General features: G+C 33.9%; 3 protein-coding genes across 4 annotated transcripts; 1 reads left to right on the top strand and 2 right to left on the bottom strand.

Annotated features, from left to right (window-relative positions):
• Positions 1 to 468: 468 nt before the first annotated feature.
• LOC140044428 (pleckstrin homology domain-containing family A member 8-like) lies at positions 469 to 3,358 on the bottom strand. The gene is made up of 6 exons (XM_072088928.1): positions 3,311 to 3,358; positions 2,858 to 2,998; positions 2,418 to 2,476; positions 2,169 to 2,299; positions 1,756 to 1,897; positions 469 to 1,511 (listed from the first exon to the last, which is right to left on the bottom strand). The coding sequence occupies exons 2-6, from the start codon at positions 2,970 to 2,972 to the stop codon at positions 1,338 to 1,340; spliced, it is 621 nt and encodes a 206-aa protein (XP_071945029.1). The 5' UTR covers positions 2,973 to 2,998; positions 3,311 to 3,358; the 3' UTR covers positions 469 to 1,337.
• A 90-nt stretch (positions 3,359 to 3,448) lies between these two features.
• LOC140043318 (uncharacterized) lies at positions 3,449 to 8,320 on the top strand. The gene is made up of 9 exons (XM_072087820.1): positions 3,449 to 3,506; positions 4,090 to 4,209; positions 4,406 to 4,562; positions 4,861 to 4,980; positions 6,035 to 6,268; positions 6,432 to 6,539; positions 6,664 to 6,797; positions 7,018 to 7,171; positions 7,516 to 8,320. Exons 2-9 carry the CDS (start codon positions 4,097 to 4,099, stop codon positions 7,591 to 7,593), a joined length of 1,098 nt encoding a protein of 365 aa, XP_071943921.1. The 5' UTR covers positions 3,449 to 3,506; positions 4,090 to 4,096; the 3' UTR covers positions 7,594 to 8,320.
• Positions 8,321 to 8,545: 225 nt separating this feature from the next.
• Positions 8,546 to 22,584, bottom strand: LOC140044426 (acyl-CoA dehydrogenase family member 10-like). Of its 2 annotated transcripts, none has more exons than XM_072088925.1 (18): positions 22,453 to 22,584; positions 20,788 to 21,034; positions 19,921 to 20,069; positions 19,389 to 19,577; positions 18,234 to 18,392; positions 17,498 to 17,868; positions 16,923 to 17,104; positions 16,613 to 16,763; positions 14,875 to 15,020; positions 14,247 to 14,420; positions 12,934 to 13,134; positions 12,185 to 12,351; positions 11,686 to 11,826; positions 11,208 to 11,345; positions 10,751 to 11,089; positions 10,474 to 10,557; positions 10,198 to 10,341; positions 8,546 to 9,720 (listed from the first exon to the last, which is right to left on the bottom strand). In XM_072088925.1, exons 2-18 carry the CDS (start codon positions 20,996 to 20,998, stop codon positions 9,493 to 9,495), a joined length of 3,174 nt encoding a protein of 1,057 aa, XP_071945026.1. In that variant the 5' UTR covers positions 20,999 to 21,034; positions 22,453 to 22,584; the 3' UTR covers positions 8,546 to 9,492. The 2 variants fall into 2 exon arrangements, with proteins under 2 accessions (XP_071945026.1, XP_071945027.1); XM_072088926.1 differs by having other exon boundaries at positions 22,505 to 22,532.
• Between the last annotated feature and the right edge of the window lie 65 nt (positions 22,585 to 22,649).

Here is a 22,649-nt window from a genome sequence, read left to right as displayed (position 1 = left end):
CACCCCTCTCACATTGCCAAACTAAACTCCACATGCCATACAAAACGTCAGTGTTGATGCTCTGGTGTGTTAATATCATATTACACAAAACAGATAACTACAAAATGTCAGTGTTGATGCTCTGGTGTGTTAATATCATATTACACAAAACAGATAACTACAAAATGTCAGTGTTGATGCTCTGGTGTGTTAATATCATATTACACAAAACAGATAACTACAAAACGTCAGTGTTGATGCTCTGGTGTGTTAATATCATATTACACAAAACAGATAACTACAAAATGTCAGTGTTGATGCTCTGGTGTGTTAATATCATATTACACAAAACAGATAACTACAAAATGTCAGTGTTGATGCTCTGGTGTGTTAATATCATATTACACAAAACAGATAACTACAAAATGTCAGTGTTGATGTTCTAGTGTGTTAATATCATATCACACAAAACAGATAACTACAAAATGTCAAAAATACTTGTACTCAGGTTACGATATACTTTATTGATATAACCACTGACATTCACAACACATAAATCACTATAATACTTCATTGCTTTATTGGTCCACTGGTTTACATTTATAGCATCTCTAGGCAATGGCTTGTAACTAAACAAGCCTTAAAGTCAATTTTGCAAAAAAAGTTATCATCAATGTTCCAAGGAAGTCTTGCATTAAAAAAGCAAATGACTCGCTGAATTGCGCAGGTATGGACAAGTTTCGTCTATCTTAAGTCATTTTCGCGGAGTACAGCTGCTAAAAAAACAACGCTTAATTGTCTGTCAACAATGACAGGGCTGCAATACTTAAATCTGGTTATGCTTAATTTGCTAAAAAAAATGTTAAAAATTAAAATATTCATATATTTTATACTATACTTAGTATAGAATATGTATTTTACTATAAGTACTTAATATACATGCATTTTTAAGTAATCAACAATTTATTATAATTTAATTTTAGCTATAATACACCAACACCAATACTAACAGCATTTAATAAACAGTACTGAGTATGGTAAGAAAGTGAAATTATGGTTAGGAAGATATTGAGTGACACAATTATATTTAATATGTGTGTATCATACATTGTAAATTTACGCATAATTTAATCAGCTCTGTTTAAAAACATAATTTGCTTGCTAAATACTTTAAAACCATTTAAATAAATAGTATTGAAAATAAATTAGTACTTTTATACACTGGTGGTTTGCTAAATACGGTGGATGGCTTTTGCTTATATATATTATATATGTTTGCAATTTGCATCTAATAAACTTATACAGTTATATATAGATATAGATTCAAATGACTACATGCAGTCAGACTGCATGATACATTAGCGGTGTTTTAAATCAAGGGCCCTGTCTGTAAACAGCTTCTCAACAGATTGTACATGCAGCTCCAATATCTGCTGATAGGCTTTCACCTCTTCAAAGAACTGATCCTCAGATACACCGTTGGATAGAGATGAGATGAATGTTTCTCTGTAGGGCAGTGCTTTAAATGTTAGCTGAAATTAAAATGTCAAACTTCTTGTGAAATTGGAAAGAAATGGATGTGGAAGACACTTGTTGTAAAAACAATTGTCTGGAACCATCTCTCATTTTAGTTACAAAATATTATTATTAGTAAACTCTCCCAATACCGGACTATCTGAAAATCACACTTTTTTTTGTCAAACTAGTTTGATAGTGTAGAAAGAAGAGGTGTCCCCTTAATAGGGCTTATATTGTATATTAATGATTTTAACATACTGCTGTGACTTTCTGCGCCATCCAACCATGGAACTCCATCAGCGATGTCTCGTAAGCCTTTGACATGCAGCCCTCTAGAGTTTTATCAGCTGCCGTTGTCTCTAGTACATTCTTAATGAAGCTGCAGATAAATCCTAGACCCCTACAACAAAATTGTTAAAAACAAATGTGGAATATGTTCTGTATCTTTGTGTTGTCTTTGTCTACACTATCAAACTAGTTTGACAAAACAAATGTGATGTGCCCAAATATGGCAATGATACACCCAAATATGGTAGTTATATGACATGTCCATATAGGCACATCAAATTTTGTTGTCAAATAAAGTTTGATAGTATAGACAGAGCTTTACAAATGTTGGTTGGTTTGCCATGCAGCACACACACAAAATAGAATTAGCAACTTGGGTTTACCTGTTGAGCCATATAAGGGCATCTGTTGCGGAGTTTTTGCCCCAACTTTCATCCTTTTCTTTCTCTTCATCCAACATGGCTCCTAGTGTCACAAACTTCTCTTTGTCTTTCTCATATTTCAGATTTAATTTCTAGTAATTCAAATAAAAAGAGAGAAAATGTCTGTCATGGTGGAAATATAATTTTATTCAAATCATCAAATCAATAAAGATACACTCCTGGAATCTCTTTACATAAACCATCTCTTACATGAATGTTGCCACCAACATCAGACTTGACAAGAGCAAAAGTTGTTGGACCAAGAATATCTGGAAAAATATAGAATTATCAAATAAAAGAAAATTAGTTTATTACAAATTTATATACGTATAAAAGCGGTCAAAGGAAAAAAACAGGAAAATATTACATAAACTGCACTCTGGGCTTGAATCAATTTTCTCCACCCACCCCAATTCCCCAGCACAGATCGTCATATTTTATATTAATAATTATATTTAAGATTATTAAATTATTTGCATTGTCCGTTTTAACCTCTCGTTAAGAGTAAATTAAAGTAGTATATTGTGTACTTTTTAACTTGACAAATAAATATTATTATGTATTATTATTATTTAGGAAATGACAATACAGAAAGCTAAAGGATTAATAAAGCAGAATGTAATACAATAAGTGTTGTCTTAATATAATACCTAGTAAACCAATAACAGAATCCTTGGATGCTTCCAGGAATGGAATGGTTGCAATATCACCATCTTCTCTTATTGCTTCATAATTGTGCTTTAGGCTTCCAAAAAAAGATGACATTTCCCTGTGTTTGACTTGTGCGTCTTCTAAAAAAAAATTAAATTTAATTGTATATTTTTATTATAATTCAAAATCTTATGTTATCTATAATAAAACTCACTGTACCTACCAGAGCAGCTGTAGAATGGATGGTCACGCTTCAGTGCCTAGATAGAGGCTAGCCTAGGCCTAACCTTCAATATTCATTCCCCATCCAAATTCTTAACCCAGTCTACTCCTCTACTAAACTCGATTTTGTTGAAATATTATAAATTAAATTACTCTACAAACGTATTAATTGTGTGCAACAACTTCATACGTTAAATAATTCATTTTAGGCCTAAATAATTCATTTTTACCTGTTAAAACTTCTAACCTGTTTATGTGTGTTTTTATTTTGACATAACGTCGCCCTCTAGAAAATAGAAAATAGTGTTTATCGCCCTCTACGTCTAATTACAAAAAAAACCAAAGTTTCGTGTCATAAAATCGCGACGGCGGTTTATTCAAACTTCTTCAAACTTTGTTTAACATATTTGAAAGTTTCTTGAAAATGTAAGTAATAAATAACTTAATTATTATGTAATCAAGGACTAGGCCTAGGCCTAGTGTGAAATCTCCTTAATATATAGCATAGGACACGGCCTACTCAAAATACTAACTGTCGATATATTCTTCTTTCTACTAGCCTACTACCTAGCCAAAACAAAGAGGCCTACTACTAGGCCTAGGCCTAGCTAGGTAGCCTAGCCCACGTAGGCTAGGCCGCCTACTACGTACGTACTAGCTAGGCCTAGTACTAGTAGGCCACCCTCTAGCTAGGCTCCTAGGCCTAGGAGCAGTAGGCTTAGGCTTAGGTTTATAGGCTTCTAGGGAGGAGCGCGTATCCCCTGCTATTAAGGCCTGCCAAGCTCTCTCTACCCTAGCTAATCTAGAACCCTACACTACAATTACATGTGTATTGTTTTGTTATTAATAATAAATATCAATTTTTTTTATTTTGGACAAAATGGGGTAACTGCATAATTTACAAAAATAATATAAAGAGTTTCTAATTAAGTCGTCACAAATCTGAAGCTCCTAAATAACGTATACAGTAGACCTACTGACTGTACACTATCATTTTCATATTCACCAGAAAGAAGATGAAAAATAAACGATGTCAATCAATTTCACAAAAGAAGCGAAAATATCGACAAATAAAAAGAGAGACTAAACTCAACTGTGCTAGAAGAGTAGAGGCAGCAGCCATGCATAGGTGAACTTTTTAAAACAATTATAATGTGATACTACCTATATATATATAATAAATTGTTTTAATGATAAATTTTAAAAAAGAAGACCCATATAAAATAAAATAAAAATAAAAAAATATAAAGCTCTATTTGACATTATAACATTATTGTATAAACTAAAATTTAAATATTGTTTTCAATTCTAATATTATTTTTCAGCTATGATGCTGATGAGTCAATGGTTATTGAGGGCGCTACAAATATTCCAGAGGTTGACGCAACAAATTGGATCGGCAGTTTAAGTTCTATTCCACTAGCATTCATTCCGACTACCTTTACTGGCATGTATAGACGATGTATCTGGGCTGTAGGACAGGTACAGTAAAACTAAATCTCTCTACTTACAATATTTTTTAATTTTTTGCCACCTGTTTCCCATTAAAGGTACAGTCAACTCTACTGGAAACTCTTCCAAAACCAGACTGAGACTTGAGGTCCAAAGGCTAACAAATTTATTTTTACCATTAAAAACACATTCTGAATACCAGACTTTCTAGATTTAACCAGACATGTTAGGCCAGCCCAAAGGTGTCCGGTATTGGGACAGTTGACTGTATTAGTTACATTTATACTGGCACTGTATGGTTATATATATTTTGTCATTTATTGTATAGAGTTTTGAAAAAGCTAAGGACATCGTCTTCCCATCTATTAAGATTCATAAAGAACTAGAAAGTACTCAGCTTAAGCTGCTTCGACTAGAGCAGTCGCTGGAAAGAATCCTCCAAGAAAAGGTAGTTGGAAAATGAAATTATATTATTTATTTCAACAATATTTTACGAGGGTGGTCCATCCAGCCGAAGCTGATCATTAGAGAACCTCACAAAATACAGTAGAAATATGTCTAACTAATTAGTATACATGTAATATTTTTAAATCAAGATTTCAAATTATTGTTTTTTATAAACATACACTGTTTACTGATTGAAACCATAGAGATATTATAGTGAAAAATTGTGATATTTAAGGTTTAAATAACTCAAATAGGGAATGTTAGGTACGGGTTAAATCAGTATATTTACATTAAATAGCATTTTCACTCGATGTCCAAACAGGTCTTAGTTGTGAGAACAGATGAGAAATGCATTAAAAATCATTTTTTAACTACCTCATTTATCTAAAATATCCAAAATTACGTATAACTTACCAACATTTCAACCTTACATAACTTTCGTCCAAATTGTCGGAATTTAATCAGGTTTTCTTTGACTTGTTCAGAAAAAAATTGCGGTTTTTTTATACTCGACAGTTTTTAAAAAGCTAGCTTGAGTAATGCGCATGCTCACAAAAACGATTGTTGTTTTCTACTCTAGTTCCCGAGCTCTGGTTCCTTGTATTTACGCCCTCAACGGCAAGAGCATGTACGGGCGGTCGACTTGATCAAACATCAATAGACCGTGGTTTCCTGTCTTATCGCGTCGGATCTCTTTGTTTTAAAGCAATAAGCCATGGGGGTTATTCAGTGTTGTTTCTCCAGTTCACTATAATATCTCTATGTTGAAACTAAAATCATACGTTATTTGTGTAAAAAATGTAGTAACTGCAGTAGTCTGTGTAATTTTGACATTTTACCTTAAGCTCTGTCTACACTATCAAACTAGTTTGACAAAAAAAGTGATGTGCCCAAATATGGTAAATTAGTGATATGCCCAAATACGGTAGTGATATGGCCAAATATGGTAGTGCTGTGACATCATAATGTCCATATATGGGCACATCACATTGTTTTTGTCACATAAAGTTTGATAGTGTAGACAGAGCTTAACTCAATGAATACTTTATTATCAGGAAACCAAGACTGATGCAAATTGCTGTTGTGGAAAATCACATTTTGATTCAACGTCAGATTCCGATAATTCATCAACATCATTGAAACGTACTGCCTCAGTACCACTTACCGTTCCTCCACCCCCTCCTGGTGCACCACCACCCCCTGTTGGTGCACCTCCTCCACCGCCACCACCCCCACCGCCAATCAAACAAGTTAAAGAATTCAAGTTGGTTCTTAACAAAGTTAAGAAGGTAAGATTTTGTTGTTGAATGTGTTTGCATAGCTTTTCCATGACCAGCAATACATACATAGCTTACTATTTAGCTCTTATTAGATTTTGATCAATTAATTACTATTTTATTTATCTGTTCTGTGTTTGACTACTTTGGTATTTTGGGGTGCTCTTACTTTCAGAGACGAGTGGAAAATACCAAGAATGACAAAGAAACATTTCATATTTCTGCAAATGATTTATGTAAAGTGAAACTAAGAAAGGTCAACAGAAATGAGTCTGAGAAAAAGGTAAGCACATGATACTATAACAATTAAATTTAAGAACTAATCATTACGATTTAAGCTTGTAAGTACTTTTTAGTGACTAATTGGTTTTAGATTTAAAGATTTAAATTTCAAATGTTTTATTTAGACACCAGATTCTGGGCGTGGTAATCGTATGGGACGTCCATTAGTATCGCTTAATGACCTTCAAAAGGTCAAATTGAGAAGATTTAGTTTGGGGTCAAACGTGAGTCCTAAAACCCAAGTGGTACTAAGAAAGAGGTAAGAATTTTTTCAAATTATTTGAAGAAACATAATTTTGTTAGTACAGTATTTACTCTAAAATGTTTAGATGCCCAAATATGGTAGTGATATGACATCATCATGCCCATATATGGACACACCATAATTTGTTTGTCACATAAAGTGTAGATAGGGCTTTAGATGCAAACATTTTTGTAAATTCAAAAAATATAAAATTATAAATGATTACTGATTGCAGATTACCGCATGAAGCAGTTGCTTTTAGGACTTCATTGAAGAAGGTTAGCATTCCTCGCAGTCCAGGTGGTACACCACTTAGAAGACGATGCGTGGATGAGAATGGGACTGGACTAACGCCACTAATGACGCGTGCATTGAAACGAAAATTCAAGGTAAATTATAATCACTCTTACAAACTTACACCAATCACATTGGTTCTTTAGAGATAATGTCAAAATTACTCCACTGCAGTTACTGCAGTAACTACATCTTGCTTACTAAGTCTATGCAATTATTTAGTTTTTAGAGCTATCATACTGTTTAATTCAGTAACTTAATGTGGTACTTGATTTGTTCAGCGCATAGAGGCATTTTTCGCTATATAAATTAAACACTATTATTATTAGTATCTTTTAGTTGTTTTATTTAAAAAAATAATATTATTAGGATGTAATAAATAAAATAGTGCAATATTAGATAATGAAATAATATTTATTGTACGTTCTTTTTATTTCAGGAAGCAAGAAGCCCTTCTCCATTGCCAATGAATTCATTTAGGTCTCCATCTTCTCCTGTGAAGCCCCTTAGGTTTTAGCTTTACTCAAAGCACAACATAATTGTAAGCAAACATTTTTAACTTTCACAGATTCTAAAACAAAATTATGGTGCATATGAATCTATTGTACGATAATTGTAATATCATTTTTATGTGTTAATCATTTTAATATCTCCTTTAAAGAAGCCCACTAAGTCACCATTTGTTAGTAAAGCACATCCCTATAGTAAGGAAGTGGGCATTTTTTACAGATTCTTAATTATATCTGATTTTGGTGCATAATGAATCCAATGTAGTAATTTTAATATGTTAATTTGTTGTACTATTTTTATATATATTTTTAACACAATATCCTAAATGTTCAGTTGGGTTATGTATCTCATGTTGTTAAGTGTGGCTAGTGACATCATCAGGTAATGCCTTGAGGGAAAGGCTGCTCTAAAGCTCTGTCTATACTATCAAACTGGTGTGATGTGCCCAGATTATGGTACCTAAATGTGGTAGTGATATGATATCATGTCCATATATGGGCACATCATATTTTATTGTCACATAAAGTGTGATGGTGTAGACAGAGCTTAAGAGGTTGTTCAAACATACAAACATTTGCTCATGATGGATTCCTCATTTACTCCGATGTTCTTTGACTTATTTTTACAGTATATATTTGCCAGGTGAGAGGGAATGTGTAAATCATGTAATTGTAACAGTAATTGTATAGACATATTTTATAGCCAATCGCTACTTTTTTTCTAATTTGAACTAAGCATGTAAATTATTACTTTTAAATTTGAATGTTAAATTAATATTGTAATACTCTTTTAGTTACTAACAATTATATTTTTAATTTTTATTATTATTAAGATGTATATAAACAATATTTTATTTTAATAAACCAAAATATAAAGTACTGTGTGATTTCATTGATTTTTATTTGTCTTTAAAATCATCATCTTAATATCATTAAGCTAGATTCTTTACTCGTCCTTCGAATGGGATGTAAAGCTGTTGGGACCGTGTATAAACATTGTACATGCACACCATTTGAAAAGCATTGCGAATTGTCTCCTGGTGTGCTGAATGGTCCTGTACTGCGCCCTCTGTATAAACTGTCTTCTATTGAAGAAGTCACACAGGATAAAAAAGAAATAATTCATTTACAAAACACAGCAAATTTTGTTTTTTAAATAAATTTAATCACATTGAAATCTGAAAATATATCTAGATATCTATATCAACAATTACTTCCATATTACTTGACAACAACCAACTATATTATAAGAAAAATATGTAATTGTTTACATAATTTATTTGAGTACTTGGGTCATGTTTCCACAGCCAAAATAATTGTAATTTTTGTTCGGGCTGTGGAAACACAGACATACAATATCACAACACAAACTTATGTTTGTTAATTGTGATGATCACTACACTGAATACATTAGTGATTTTATTAATTTATTCTCAGAAAAAATTTTAACAATAATTTTTCTAAAAACATTTTTTCTTTAAACAAAGACAATAATTAATGTTCAAACATATTACAGTTTTTTTTTTCAATTTAATTACCCGTAATAAATATATGAGATTAGTAGCACTGCCAACAAACATTGATCCTGACCTCATACTTGAGTGCGAGGTCAGTGTTAAGTCCATGCTTACTGTAAATATGGCCTAATATGGGAATATCCTTTTTAGGCACTATTCAATAAAATAAAAATGTTAGCATTGTTCTTCTATTCACTTTTCTGGGATTTATTTTAAACTATAGTTATTATATTTTACAAAAGTTATAAATTAATTTTTACATGATGTGTTCCATAATTGTTCTTATTCGTTTCGTACTAAATTTTAAATTACAGTAGATTATTTCAATTGCCTAAAACAATACCACTGTATGGGAATGATTATAACCTATCACTTATAACACCATTTGTATTATCGGTTATCAACATGTTTCATGCTTTCTATTTTAGCTATAGCTCTACGATGTACTTCATCTGGTCCATCTGCTAGCCTCAGCACCCTAGCCCAGGTGTACAGTTGGGCTAGTGGGAAGTCTGAGCTTAGCCCAGCAGCGCCAAATGCCTGCATTGCACGGTCTATGACGCGCTGAGCCATGTTGGGTGCGATCACTTTGATCATTGCAATTTCAGCTGATGCAGCCTGGAAAATAACAGTATAGAAAACATTTAATTATATGGCTCCTATGATAGGGTCTAACTTAATAATTTGTTTATTTATTTCAACAATATTTTATGAGGGTGGTGCATCCAGCCAAAGCTGATCATTAGGAACCAACACAAAAATACAATGACAAGATAAACACGCAACAATTAAAATTAAATTAAAATAAATAGAATTTATAAAGATTAACAAAATAAAATGTAATGTATTTACTATGTTCAGTGTTATGATTGGGTCTTACTAAAATATGCTATTACGATTTTATGATCTCATCACCTTCTAACTTTCGTTTTTCGTAGACATTGCATATTTCCATGAATCTCGTCAGTGGTCACATGGTCCATAAGTAATATTTCATTATATGCATTCTGTTTTTTTAGTATAATTTTATTGCTTGTTACTAAGAGTCTAACTACGGCTATTATATTTCTTTAACTATGATTGTGTCTAACTTACTTTATTGCCAACAGTGTCCATCATATTAGCAGCCTTCAATGTTAGCAACCTTGCTTGTTCTATCTCCATTCTGGACTCAGCAATGTCAGCCTGTATTGTGCCTTGTGTAGCTAATGGCTTACCAAAAGCAACTCTATTATGTACCTTTAAATGAAAAATAAGCATTATTTATGGTTAGAAAAGTAACTTATAGCGTAGAATTTGGTACTGTATTAGGTAAGTTAGTATCCATATTTTTTAGAACCTACTGTAATTAATATTATGTTAAGTACTTACACGGTCAACCATTAATGCTAGCGCCCTTTCAGCACTGCCAATCAATCTCATACAGTGATGTATACGACCTGGTCCTAACCGGCCCTAAAATGGCATTCATGAAAACATCAACAAATGATGATATTCATAATAGTTCTTGTTTTATTAGTGATGTGAAATTGTAGGAAAAATATGTTACTCTTACTAGCCCTATATTTATTACAATTCATTATCATACTTATACATACAGCAATTATTAACATTTTATTTTAACAAAGCTACTTATATTCCAACATACCTGAGCAATCTCAAAACCTCTACCGGGTCCAAGAAGCAAATTCTCAGTCGGAACTCTGACATCTTCAAAGATGACCTCACCATGACCTGACGGTGCATCCTCAAAGCCAAACACAGTCAGAGGTCGGACAACTTGTACACCTGGGGTGTCCATTGGAACGAGGATCATTGATTGCTGTTGGTGTTTACTGGCTGATTTGTCTGTCTTGCCCATGAATATGCATATTTTACACCTGGGGTCCATTGCACCGGACGTCCACCATTTATGACCGTTGAGGACGTACTCACTACCATCTGATTTTATCTCGGCTTCAATGTTAGTTGCGTCTGACGATGCCACCTAGAAAGAACCAAGTAGTCACTTTTGTAGTGAGAGGACAGATTTACTATTTATTTTAAACTATTTGTCACTTCAAATAATAGATATATATAAAGTAATAATTTTATTCAAAGCAAACCTTAGGTTCTGTCATTGCGAAGCATGATCGTATACTGCCCTCTAGGAGTGGTGTAAGCCATTTATCTTTTTGTTCCGGTGTTCCATATTTCACCAGTACCTCCATGTTACCTGTGTCTGGAGCTGAACAGTTGAACACCTAAGAAAGATTAAATTACTTTTTTAACATAAATTATTATGTTATAATGTAGATTATTATTATAGTATAAGTTTTAACTGTATTTTATAGAGTATTGTAAATTAATGATTTCACCATGTTCATATCATTCATTTTTATTTAAATTATTACAGTATTATTTATTCAGGAAAAAGATACATTTTACACAATATAATACAAATCAACAAATTAAACAAAGATGACGCAAGGAGAAAATATAAAATCAGCAGCCTAAGCCACTGTCACCTTTTAGGTGTGTATCTCCATTGCCTATTATATATTTTTGTAGGATTTAAATGTATTTAAAAACTAATTTATCCACCTCTGAGGCAAACACAGACTTGCCCATCTGCTCACATAGGAATGCATATTGTACATTAGTTAGCCCAACACCATACTCTACATTAGGATCTGTCTCGATTGGTAGAAATAGGTTCCATAGGTCTTCATTTTTAGCTTTATCCTATAAAACAAGTTTGAAAAAATAATAGACAACTTGTACTGTACAACTTTCAAACTAATCTCGTTTTAAATGTGATTTTTCTAGCGCCCTCTATATATAGGCACTGGGCCACTTACATTATATAATTTAATCATTTACGAACAATTTAAACAAGGTGATACAATATATGTATATTCATTAATTCTTTGGCACACAGCCAAGGATCGCCAAAATGAAATCACTGTCCTATAGAGAGGTGACAATCTGTTCAAAGGACAAACACAAGAAATATTTATATACCAAATGTATATTATAAATGCTATAAATTAGTTTACTTTTTATTATATATACTAACAAAATCAACAAGCAATCAACAAACCTTTAGTTGCTCTATCAGAGGGTGCGGAGTCCAACGTTGATCCGACATCTGGTGAGCAATCAGCTCTTGTTCAATTGGCAGGATGTTGAGGTCAATGAATTCTTTCACCTTCTTGTGCAAGTTCTGAACATTCTTTGGTAAGCCATCAATTGAGACAGGCAAAATACCTAAAAGCGAAAAATATAATTAAAACACATTTTGTAAAGAATCTGAGACCTTTTTTGATTTGTTTTGTAAACAATACACAAGAGCTGCATGGGAGAAACGGTCAGAACTTAAATCTCCCAATATATAGATTGTTTTTCTTTTGTATTGTTGCTTTTATATATTTGTATTTAGATTTGTAAATAGTATACACCTGTGATAACAACTATAGGTCCTCAGTACCTGATGTTGAAACACAATGGTTTGTAATGTAAACTCTTTACTATATTTTATGTTTATTTTGATATACCTCTTTATCAACTCAAACCTATGATACTGTAGGACAATTTAATACAGTACCTATATTACCATGTTGGTAATGATTTTTCTTTTATATTTTTGCAAATAGTTTAAGAACCTGTATCCGTCATATAATGTATTGTTTTGATGTATTATGTTAAATTGGATGCACCACTTCTGTGTGTGCCACCGATGCAAAGGTGTCATTTCCTAATAAATTATTATTATTATTATTATTATTACATAAAATAATAGTATAGACTATGCTGTTTAAATAATAATTATTAATATTTAATAATAATTACCAGGATTTGATTCAGTGTGTGTACTAAATGATCTTCTAGGCTGGAAGAAGGTTGAATAAGAACGGCTGGCTCCAAGTGGTTTGGGAGGTGACCCAGTGGTTCCAGTGGACTTATTGCCCTTCTCAGCAAATGACCATCCGATGCTAGCCATGTGCTCTGCTAGCATACCAACAGATTTAGCAGAGTCTGAACTGGCTTGACCTGAACAAGATGACAAATAATATATTTTAAATGTGTATGGTTGTTATATTTTAGTTTTATCATACTTATTACCATTGTTATTGAATTTGTCTTTTATTGTATTGTTAATAAATTTGCATAATGACAATTTTATGGGATTTAAAAAATGTAATGATACAGAATTACTAATAGTTAGTATGTTTTGTTGTAGTTTACTTTATTGTTGAATATAAAAAAAAAATGTCAATATGAGGTTTAAAAATATATTAATTTTTGGTCTAGTTTAACCATTATTACTTATTGCAAAAATATAAACAAAAACATTTTTATGTAACTTTAGATTTAAATTCTACCATGAAGTAGCTTAGAATAAGTTTGTATTGTTGTGTACTTTATCTTTTATTCAAATGAGCTCATTTGCATGTTATTTGAATGCAGATGGTGTTTGTTACACTGTGCAGTTAGTTTCTTTTGTTCTGCTTAGTAGCAGTTCAGCAGTCAGTGAAGACAGGCTATTTTACTTATTCATGGATTACTTACTGTACATGTGGATGTTGTAATTTTCTTAATTGTGATTATAATGTGGATATACTGTACTGTACTTACCTACTGTATGGATGCATTATACTTAACTTACTGTGGTTAGAATGTAGGGCCTACTTACATGTGGATATTTACTTTATTTACATATGGATGTATGATACTTACTGTGGTTATATATTTTACTTTGTTGATATGTTGTACTTTACTTGCCTAGATATACTGTACATGTATGTATTGCACTTGCGCTTTACTTACTGGGCATTTGGATATTCTATTTACCTGTGGATGCATATTGCTTTCCTCTAACTCTTGTGGATTTATTATTTTTCTGTGGATTTATTACTTTACCTACCGTGGATGCTTATTGCTTTCTTATGGATTTATTATTGTTCTGTGGATATACTGCTTTCAAATGCCTGTTGATTACCGTATGTATCTTTTACTTATTATTGTTTAAGAGCAGGGCGTAGGTACTTTATTTTTGTCAACAAAACTAGTTACAACTGGCTGTAATTTTTTAGCATATATTATATATTTAGATTATCATAATTAATGTACTGAATTATATTAATTGATATGAGATCATTTACCTTGCATAGATCGTTTATAAACCCCTTGTAAAATGGCCGCCACTCTAAAGAAAGAGAAAGCCATATACACTGACATATCCTGCACATGTGGTATCCCTCTAGCCTTGCAGTATTGCTCTATGTAATCACTAGAAGCTGGTATACCACTGCCAGACAAATCTTTACCAGCAAACCCTGGATAGAAAATGAGAAATTGTATTTGAAAATAATTTTGTTTGTTTTTTAAAAGATTTTGTAGACATTTTTTTACATATATGCATAAAAGTTATCATTAGTAACATTTGTTTAATGTGTGTTCACATTATTATAACTTGGTAGCATTCTTTCAATGTGTGTTCACATTAATTAGAACTTGGTAGCATTCTTTCAATGTGTGTTCACATTATTAGAACTTGGTAGCATTCTTTCAATGTGTGTTCACATTAGAAAGAACTTCAATATTTACAAACTCATTCATCCAGACCCTGGATAGAAAATGGGAAATTTACTTTGAAACATATGTCTTGTTTTGTTGGTGACATCATGCAAGGCATTCCATGTGCATTTTAATTTGTCATTATTTTTAACTTGCATTATTAGTACTGAAATACTCCAAATCAATTGCTAAAACAATTAGTTAAAAATTTACCTTTCAAAAGTGGGAATTCCGGTTTCAAATAGTATGGCAAACAGCTGTACGCAAGATCTGATATGGGGTCACCTAGAGTGGACAGCTCCCAGTCCAGTACAGCCAGAACCTCAGGTTTGGTTGGGTGGAATATTAAATTGTCAAGCCTACAAATATGACAAGTCAATGTTAGATTGTAGTACTTGCTATACTTGCTGTATTTAGCAATGTTATGTCAATAATTTCCTACCTAACTGTATACAGATAAATATTTATGGGAAAATATTGTACTATCATATTATAATTTTAAACTACTGTAGTGTGTTCAATGTACTGTGCATACCATTTTCAGTCCAGTGTACTGTAGGTGTGTTTAATATATTATACATTTATTTTGTGAGGGCGTGTGGTGCTGTGTGTTAGACGTTGGACTACTGATCGTGAGACTGAGGTTTGAATCTAACTCTCGCCACATTGCTTGTATCCGTAGGCAAGATACTTTACTTACGTTTGCCTCTCTCCATCCAGGTGTATAAATGGGTACCCGGTTAGATCAAGACAACTTTGTGCTGATTAATAGCTGCATTATGGGATTATGTTTCCATATATGTTTGATGCAAAAAAATGACTGGGGTAATAATGTTCACCGCTTACAGGTTTCACAACATTAGACGCTATATAATCCAATCCAATTTTTATGTGCATTTTGACACACAATTTGCTTGGTCATAATCCTATGTATTATCTAAGATATCATAAATACAATATAATATATATATTACATAGCCTATGTAAATACGCGAACGTGATTGGTTGAAACTGCATCACATGACTACCGCTGCAAGGATCGTAAATCGTATATATCCTCGAGAACAATGATATTGACTGTGTAATTTTCGCGTAATAATCGTGTCCCCTGTCATTAATCATATAAATTCTCGAGTACGATGATATTGACTGTGTAATTTTCGTGTGCAACACTCGAGTTTGCCGATAAATAAACAAAAGTCATTTACTCGATCTTGAACTCGGGTGGAATTGTCACTCCATCGCAAGACAACGTTTCATCCGCTGGGCCACGGAATTTGCTTGAAGAAATTAATCTTCTAAACTATTTAAATTATGCATACATAGCGCCCTCATTTGTTATAAGTCCACCCTAAATGTGATGAAACACCGTTTATGATTGGTCAATACTCACGGTAGTAACCTAGTAACTAGTACGCGCTGAACATCCGGTGATTCGGCTCCTCGAAGATCGAGAAGACGACGAATTGTTTATTCGGCCTACCTGATTATAATATTATTATTAATAGGCTTATTGATGGAAATTCTTCTGTTAATTTAAACGACCTAGGCCTAAGTGAATATTTTATTGCCAAGGAATCATTAATTAGTAATTATCTGTATATTATTCTTCGCAAGGTAAGGTGTCTAGGCAGGCTTGTTTTAAATACAATACAAATACTATAAAGGAGGCCTAGCCTAGCTAGCCTAGCTTCACCCAACCCAGCAGACTTGTTCTTGGCTATATAATATAACAGATATTGCCTTTTATATTGGTTAAATATAAGATTTGACATCCCCTCGGGAATGATATTAAGTTCTCGGGGAATATATATTTCCCTCAGCTGGCGCTTCGGGAAATATATATTCCCTCGAACTTAATATCATTCCCTCGCTCGGGGATGTCAAATCTTATATTTAACCTCTAAGCAGTCAATATCTGTATAATAATAATAATAATACAGGTGTGTACCTGAAATCTCCATGCACTACTGTTGTGTGGTCAGTGGTTGGTGTGTTCTCTGGTAGCCATTGCATCAATCGTGTCATTTCTTCTATTTCATGTGTTTGACTTGCTAGATACTGTTTAGACCAGGTCTTTACTTGCCTCTCTATATAATTGCCTGAAAGAGTAACAAAAGTAATTATTGAATCAAAATATCATTCCTTTTGTACTGTACGACTAATTATACAGGCTTTTAGAAATTTAGAAATTAAATGCTAATAACATCTGTATAAATGTTTTAAAATGAATTTGAAAGTCAGACTGAACAAAAACTTACCAAACTTTCCAAAATCTTTAAGACCAGCTGCAGTTACATCAACTGAGTGAATCTGTGACAATACATTGCACATGGCATCATAGACTTGAGTTCGTTCACCTGGTGAGAGACTAGGGCATGATGGGTCTTTGAACACCCTGCCCTCTATGTAGTCCATTACATAGAAAGGTGTACCTATAATGCTAACAAATAAAAATAGTTTCTTTATTAAAACATGTTTTTGTTTCTCCACTAATGTTGGTCATACATTATCTTATTATGCAAACTTGCGCCTACAGTGGGGAAGGTAGTGTTGCCTGAAAGCTCTGCAATTTATTTCTGGCTGTTTTATTTTATCATTTTGATTTAGCTTTTTGCTTATTTTCTTTGTATCTCCATTGATATCCAGCTAATGATACCCATAGCATTGTCATTTTGTTTCAGTAATTTTATTTGTATAATAATTAAAAAAATTTTCTCTCCATGTTTGTCATATCTTATTATGCAAACTTTTTCTTACAACTATTTAATTATTGTGTGAACCCACATAAGACAAAAGGAAAAAACTGTTGCCTGCGCATTCAATGTAATTTTACCTTGAATCTTCACAAAGACCGATGAGATTAGGCACTGGTACGCCAGCCTGCCCTACAGCATGCATCACTCTGTATTCTCTCTCTACTGCATGGGCTGAGGGCAGTAGCTTACCAGGTGGCTTCTTCCTTAGCACCATGTCTCTCCCTCCATAGCCTACAAAGTATGTTGGGTTAGATTGTCCGTGCTTAAATTGCCTGATATTAATATTACCATCTTTGGATTTGATACCAAGATTATCTAGATACTCAATAAGCGGTTCTTTGGTAATTTCCAGGCCTTTCCTAACAGACGATGTTCCAGGGACAAATCCATTGAGCGGGAAATTTAACAGAGTTTGCAGTTCTGTTAAGGCATCGATCGGCTCATCAACCTTTGAATAAAAATAATCGACTTGGCATAAAATTAAATTTATTAAAATAATGTTTAAATATCTAAAAAGATAAGTATATCCAAGATAAATGCGGTCATTATTGAAAAACGTAAAATATACATGTAACACTCCAGTATTAAAAAGATAAGACAGAGAGATATTATGAGAGATATTATAAGAGTTAAGCAGACCTTTCATTTCATTTATTTGACCAACAAACATAATATACAATACAATGTACAAAGATGAATTGGTCAGGGACTGCTAAAGTAATATGATTACTGTAACTACAAGAGTCAGCAGTAGTCAATTGGTCAGGGACTGCTAAAGTAATACGATACTCTAACAACAAGAGTCAGCAGTACCTTAATGGTTTGTATTCCTAGACTCTTTGCAGCCTTTACATTGCGACCAATATCATCCAGGAACACGCTTTCCTCCGGTTTCACTTTCAATTTCTCAAGACACAACTGGTAGATCCTGGCATCTGGTTTACGCATTCCAACTAAACATGATTCAACTATCTATGTATTAAATAGAGTACATTATTGTGAGATTTTCACAAAATCATGTCATCAGTCGATTCCAAACTTGCGACGTCAGGTACGTTGTGTTGTCTAATTTACATCTCTCCCTGGTCAAGCGAAGATGAGTGGTTTTCTAAAGCTCATTTCAGCTAACTTATTGTTAGGTTATTAAGGCGTGTACAGAGGTGTACAGTTATTTTGAATAAATCCATAACTGCAGTAGAACTCCTATACAGAAGACATAGCAAAGTGTCCCTTAATAAGGGTGTCTACTGCATAGGGCTGATAATGTTAAATATATACTGTACTTGATTGTATTCATTTCACAGAAAAGTCTCCCTTAATTAGAGGTGCCCCAGAACTGAATAATAATTGTTCATAATGTTAAAATATATAATCATCATTTCACAGTAATACATACTGTAATAGAGGTGTCACCTTGATAGGGGTCCCCTGAATTTGGGTGTCCCCTGTATATGCGTGTCCCCTTAATAGAGGGGTCCCCTGAATGTGGGTGTTCCCTTGATAGAGGTGTCTCCTGTACAGTATATCAGTGTCTCCTTAATAGAGGGGTCCCCTTGATAGAGGTGTCTCCTGTACAGTATATCAGTGTCCCCTTAATGGAGGGGTCCCCTGAATGTGGGTGTTCCCTTGATAGAGGTGTCTCCTGTACAGTATATCAGTGTCTCCTTAATAGAGGGGTCCCCTGAATGTGGGTGTTCCCTTGATAGAGGTGTCTCCTGTACAGTATATCAGTGTCCCCTTAATAGAGGGGTCCCCTGAATGTGGGTGTTCCCTTGATAGAGGTGTCCCCTCTACAGTATATCAGTGTCCCCTTAATAGAGGGGTCCCCTGAATGTGGGTGTTCCCTTGATAGAGGTGTCCCCTCTACAGTATATCAGTGTCTCCTTAATAGAGGTTTCCACTGTATACGGGTGTCTCCTTATAGGGGTGTCGCAAAGGAGGGATTCTCCGTATTGTAACAGTTCCTACCACATCAAACAGTGATGGATCCAGAGGTTGTAGACTTCTGCCCGATTCATGTTTCCAGTTGTTAGTTAGTAAAGCAACTGATACACCCTCGGCCTGAATGCAACGCACAGCGTCTAACATTTCTGGCAATGCATACACGTCTCGCTCAAACACTTTTAAAAACTCAGTCATGTCAACATTTTTACCAAGCTGAAAATCAAAATTTAAGATTATTTATTGGAAAAAGTAATAAATTAAGAAGTGAATCAATTTTGTTTTAAATTATATAATTGATAACTTGGAGGTAACTATCAAAGTGGCTCTCCAATACTCCAAACCACATACATAAATCACATATAAATTGAAAACACACAACAACTATAAAATATATAAAATACAGATCAAAAAATTTACAAATATGAAAACTACTACAGTATAAAATAAATAGTAAAAATCAGAATAAAAAAGGTAAATACAAATTGAGTTATCAACAATTATAAGTAATAATTGTAATTACACAAATATAATGTACAATTTAAAGTTTGTAATTTACCTTTTCAGAGCATTCTGTACTAAATATTTGTCCAAATTCTTCAGTAGTCAGTTCGCCCCTCTCCATTCTTGCAAAGCTCCCATCCTCGCCCCTTTCAACAATCACTTGCCGAATTAGTCCGTTTGGTAGCCCATTATCTTTTTCAAATGCTGAAAAAAAGTACATAAAATAATTATACAGAGATACATGAATGTAGATCTAAAAACAGTAATGTGTATTATTAATAATAATAATAACTTTGCTTCTTGGGTAGATGCTGTGTTTAAATTATTATGGTGGAAGACTTTTAAAGTGGATGTCCTCACCCTCAGGGGTGGATACCTGGGCTGCCCTCCCTCAGGGGTGGATACCTGGGCTGCCCTCCCTCAGGAGTGGATACCTGGGCTGCCCTCCCTCAGGGGTGGATACCTGGGCTGCCCTCCCTCAGGGGTGGATACCTGGGCTGCCCTCCCTCAGGGGTGGATACCTGGGCTGCCCTCCCTCAGGGGTGGATACCTGGGCTGCCCTCCCTCAGGGGTGGATACCTGGGCTGCCCTCCCTCAGGGGTGGATACCTGGGCTGCCCTCCCTCAGGGGTGGATACCTGGGCTGCCCTGAATTTTGAATGTTGTGTAATGTATAAAGCTCTGTCTACACTACCAAACTAGTTTGAAACAAAAATGATTTGCCCAAATATTGTAGTAATGTGACCATCGTGTCCATACAGTATTTGGGCACATCGCATTTTTTTGTCACATACTGTAAAGTTTGATAGTGTAAAAAGACCTTAAGATGATATCAAATTAAGCCCAGCACTTAATTTCACCATTTTTAGGCCATCATGGGTCCACTATTTTAAAATCCTGGATCAAATTACAAGGCTTTATACCTTCAAACACTTTAAAAGGCTTTGAGATGAGGACTCCGCCCATATCAAAGATCACCGCCTTTGTCTTCTGGTGAGGTTGAGTGTTGTGGAACCATCGTCTTTGTTGTTTGTTGTGAAGACTGCTGGCACATGTTAAGCTGCCTCTATGATGCCACTTGGTTGTTAGGCAACGGAGTGGTTGAGATATCCGAGACAGCTGCAACATTGTCATGGTCTGCCCACCAATGATTTAGTTGCAAAAAGCGTCCTTTAACAAAAACATTTATTATACAATGAATAATTGTGAAAAGAAAAATTGTGTATTCAAATTAAATTACTACTAACTACGAATACAGATCACTCCGGCCGCGCTTCACTCCGGCCGCGCTTCAATCCGGCCGCGCTTCAATCCGGCCGCGATTCATTCCGGCCGCAGCTATGGAGCGCCCAATGAGTCTTTTACAACCGAGACACGTTTTTTGTAGAGAATCAAAATAAACATTTGTAATAATACAGTATATTTTTTCTCTTTCAGGATCACAACAACATCGCAAGTGTTTTAAATTAGGTCTAATGCTAGAACAAAATAATTTATGTGTTTTATCCAATGTAATAGGCTAGTATATTAATTGTAATGTGATTAATTAATGTAATTTATTGCAATGTACCCTATATGTCATTATTTTTATCATATATAAATTAAAATATAAAATCATTGTAAATTGGACTGTACAAAAATGATATATTAATTCTTGATACAATTCCAGGTAACATTAATTAGACGGATATTGGATTATTTGAAATAAATTAATTAATATTGTAAATATTGTTATTAACTATAATTAGTAAGTATGGGTACTGGCAAGATAAAGTGTTATAAAAATAAGGGTTTGAACTAATTTTTAATGTTAATAAATGTAAAGCTATAAAATAAATGTACATGTACAAAGAAATTAAATATTGTTATTCAAGCATTAATTAGACGGGTATTTGATTATTATTTTATTATTGAATTTAATGAAGTTAAGTTTAGTTTGAAAGAAAAAGCAGTTCCAACTTCTTTGAATGTTATTGTTAATGAAACAAGTAAAATTGTTGCTAATAAATATTCAACTAGTTCCATTTAAATTCACCAAGAATTTGTTATAACACTGAACAGTATAGAAAACGTAGATATGGGCGCTCCATACTAACGGCCCCTTTGCACAGGAAGTCGAATTGAATAGCGGCCGGAGTGCATAACATTGTGCTAAACTGATACGGCGGCCGGAGTGAAGCGCGGCCGGAGTGATCGGCTACCCTAACTACCAAGGCCTCCTAGCCTAGGAATCTAGCCATATTATTATGATATTGAATGAATATTTCTAAAATACATTTTAGTATATCTAGACTGAGCCTATAATCTAGTAGTAGTAGGCCTAATATCTAGCTAACCTAGCTGATGCTAGTGTAGTAGGGGCCTGGCCTTTCTCTTGATAACTAGACTAGGCTAGGCCTAGACTAGAGTAGTAGGCCCTAGCCTACACTTATTACAGTGCAGCAGCATGCAGTGTAGCATACTCTACACATGGAGGTATACACTACTTAGTACTAGGCCTAGTACTACTACTAGGCCTAGGCTAGGCCTAATAATAATAGCTCTATTATGTTAGGTAGCTATATTGATGAATTAACTACAATACAAACGTTTCGTGATGAGCATTTATTAAAATGCAATACAGTATAAGCCTGCGCATACCTACACACTGTCTTCCTCTCACTCAGAATGGTCCAGGAGTACAGTGTGCAGCACTGCAGTTTTTCTCAATCCCACCATAGGATTCCCAGGGTTAAAAAAAAAAAAACCACCTACATGTAATAGCGCCCTCAAGTACAAGGCCTTT

Source organism: Antedon mediterranea, chromosome 3 (genome assembly GCF_964355755.1).
Source record: "Antedon mediterranea chromosome 3, ecAntMedi1.1, whole genome shotgun sequence".
Lineage (NCBI taxonomy): Eukaryota > Metazoa > Echinodermata > Crinoidea > Comatulida > Antedonidae > Antedon > Antedon mediterranea.
This window is presented reverse-complemented; position numbering and strand designations above follow the sequence as displayed.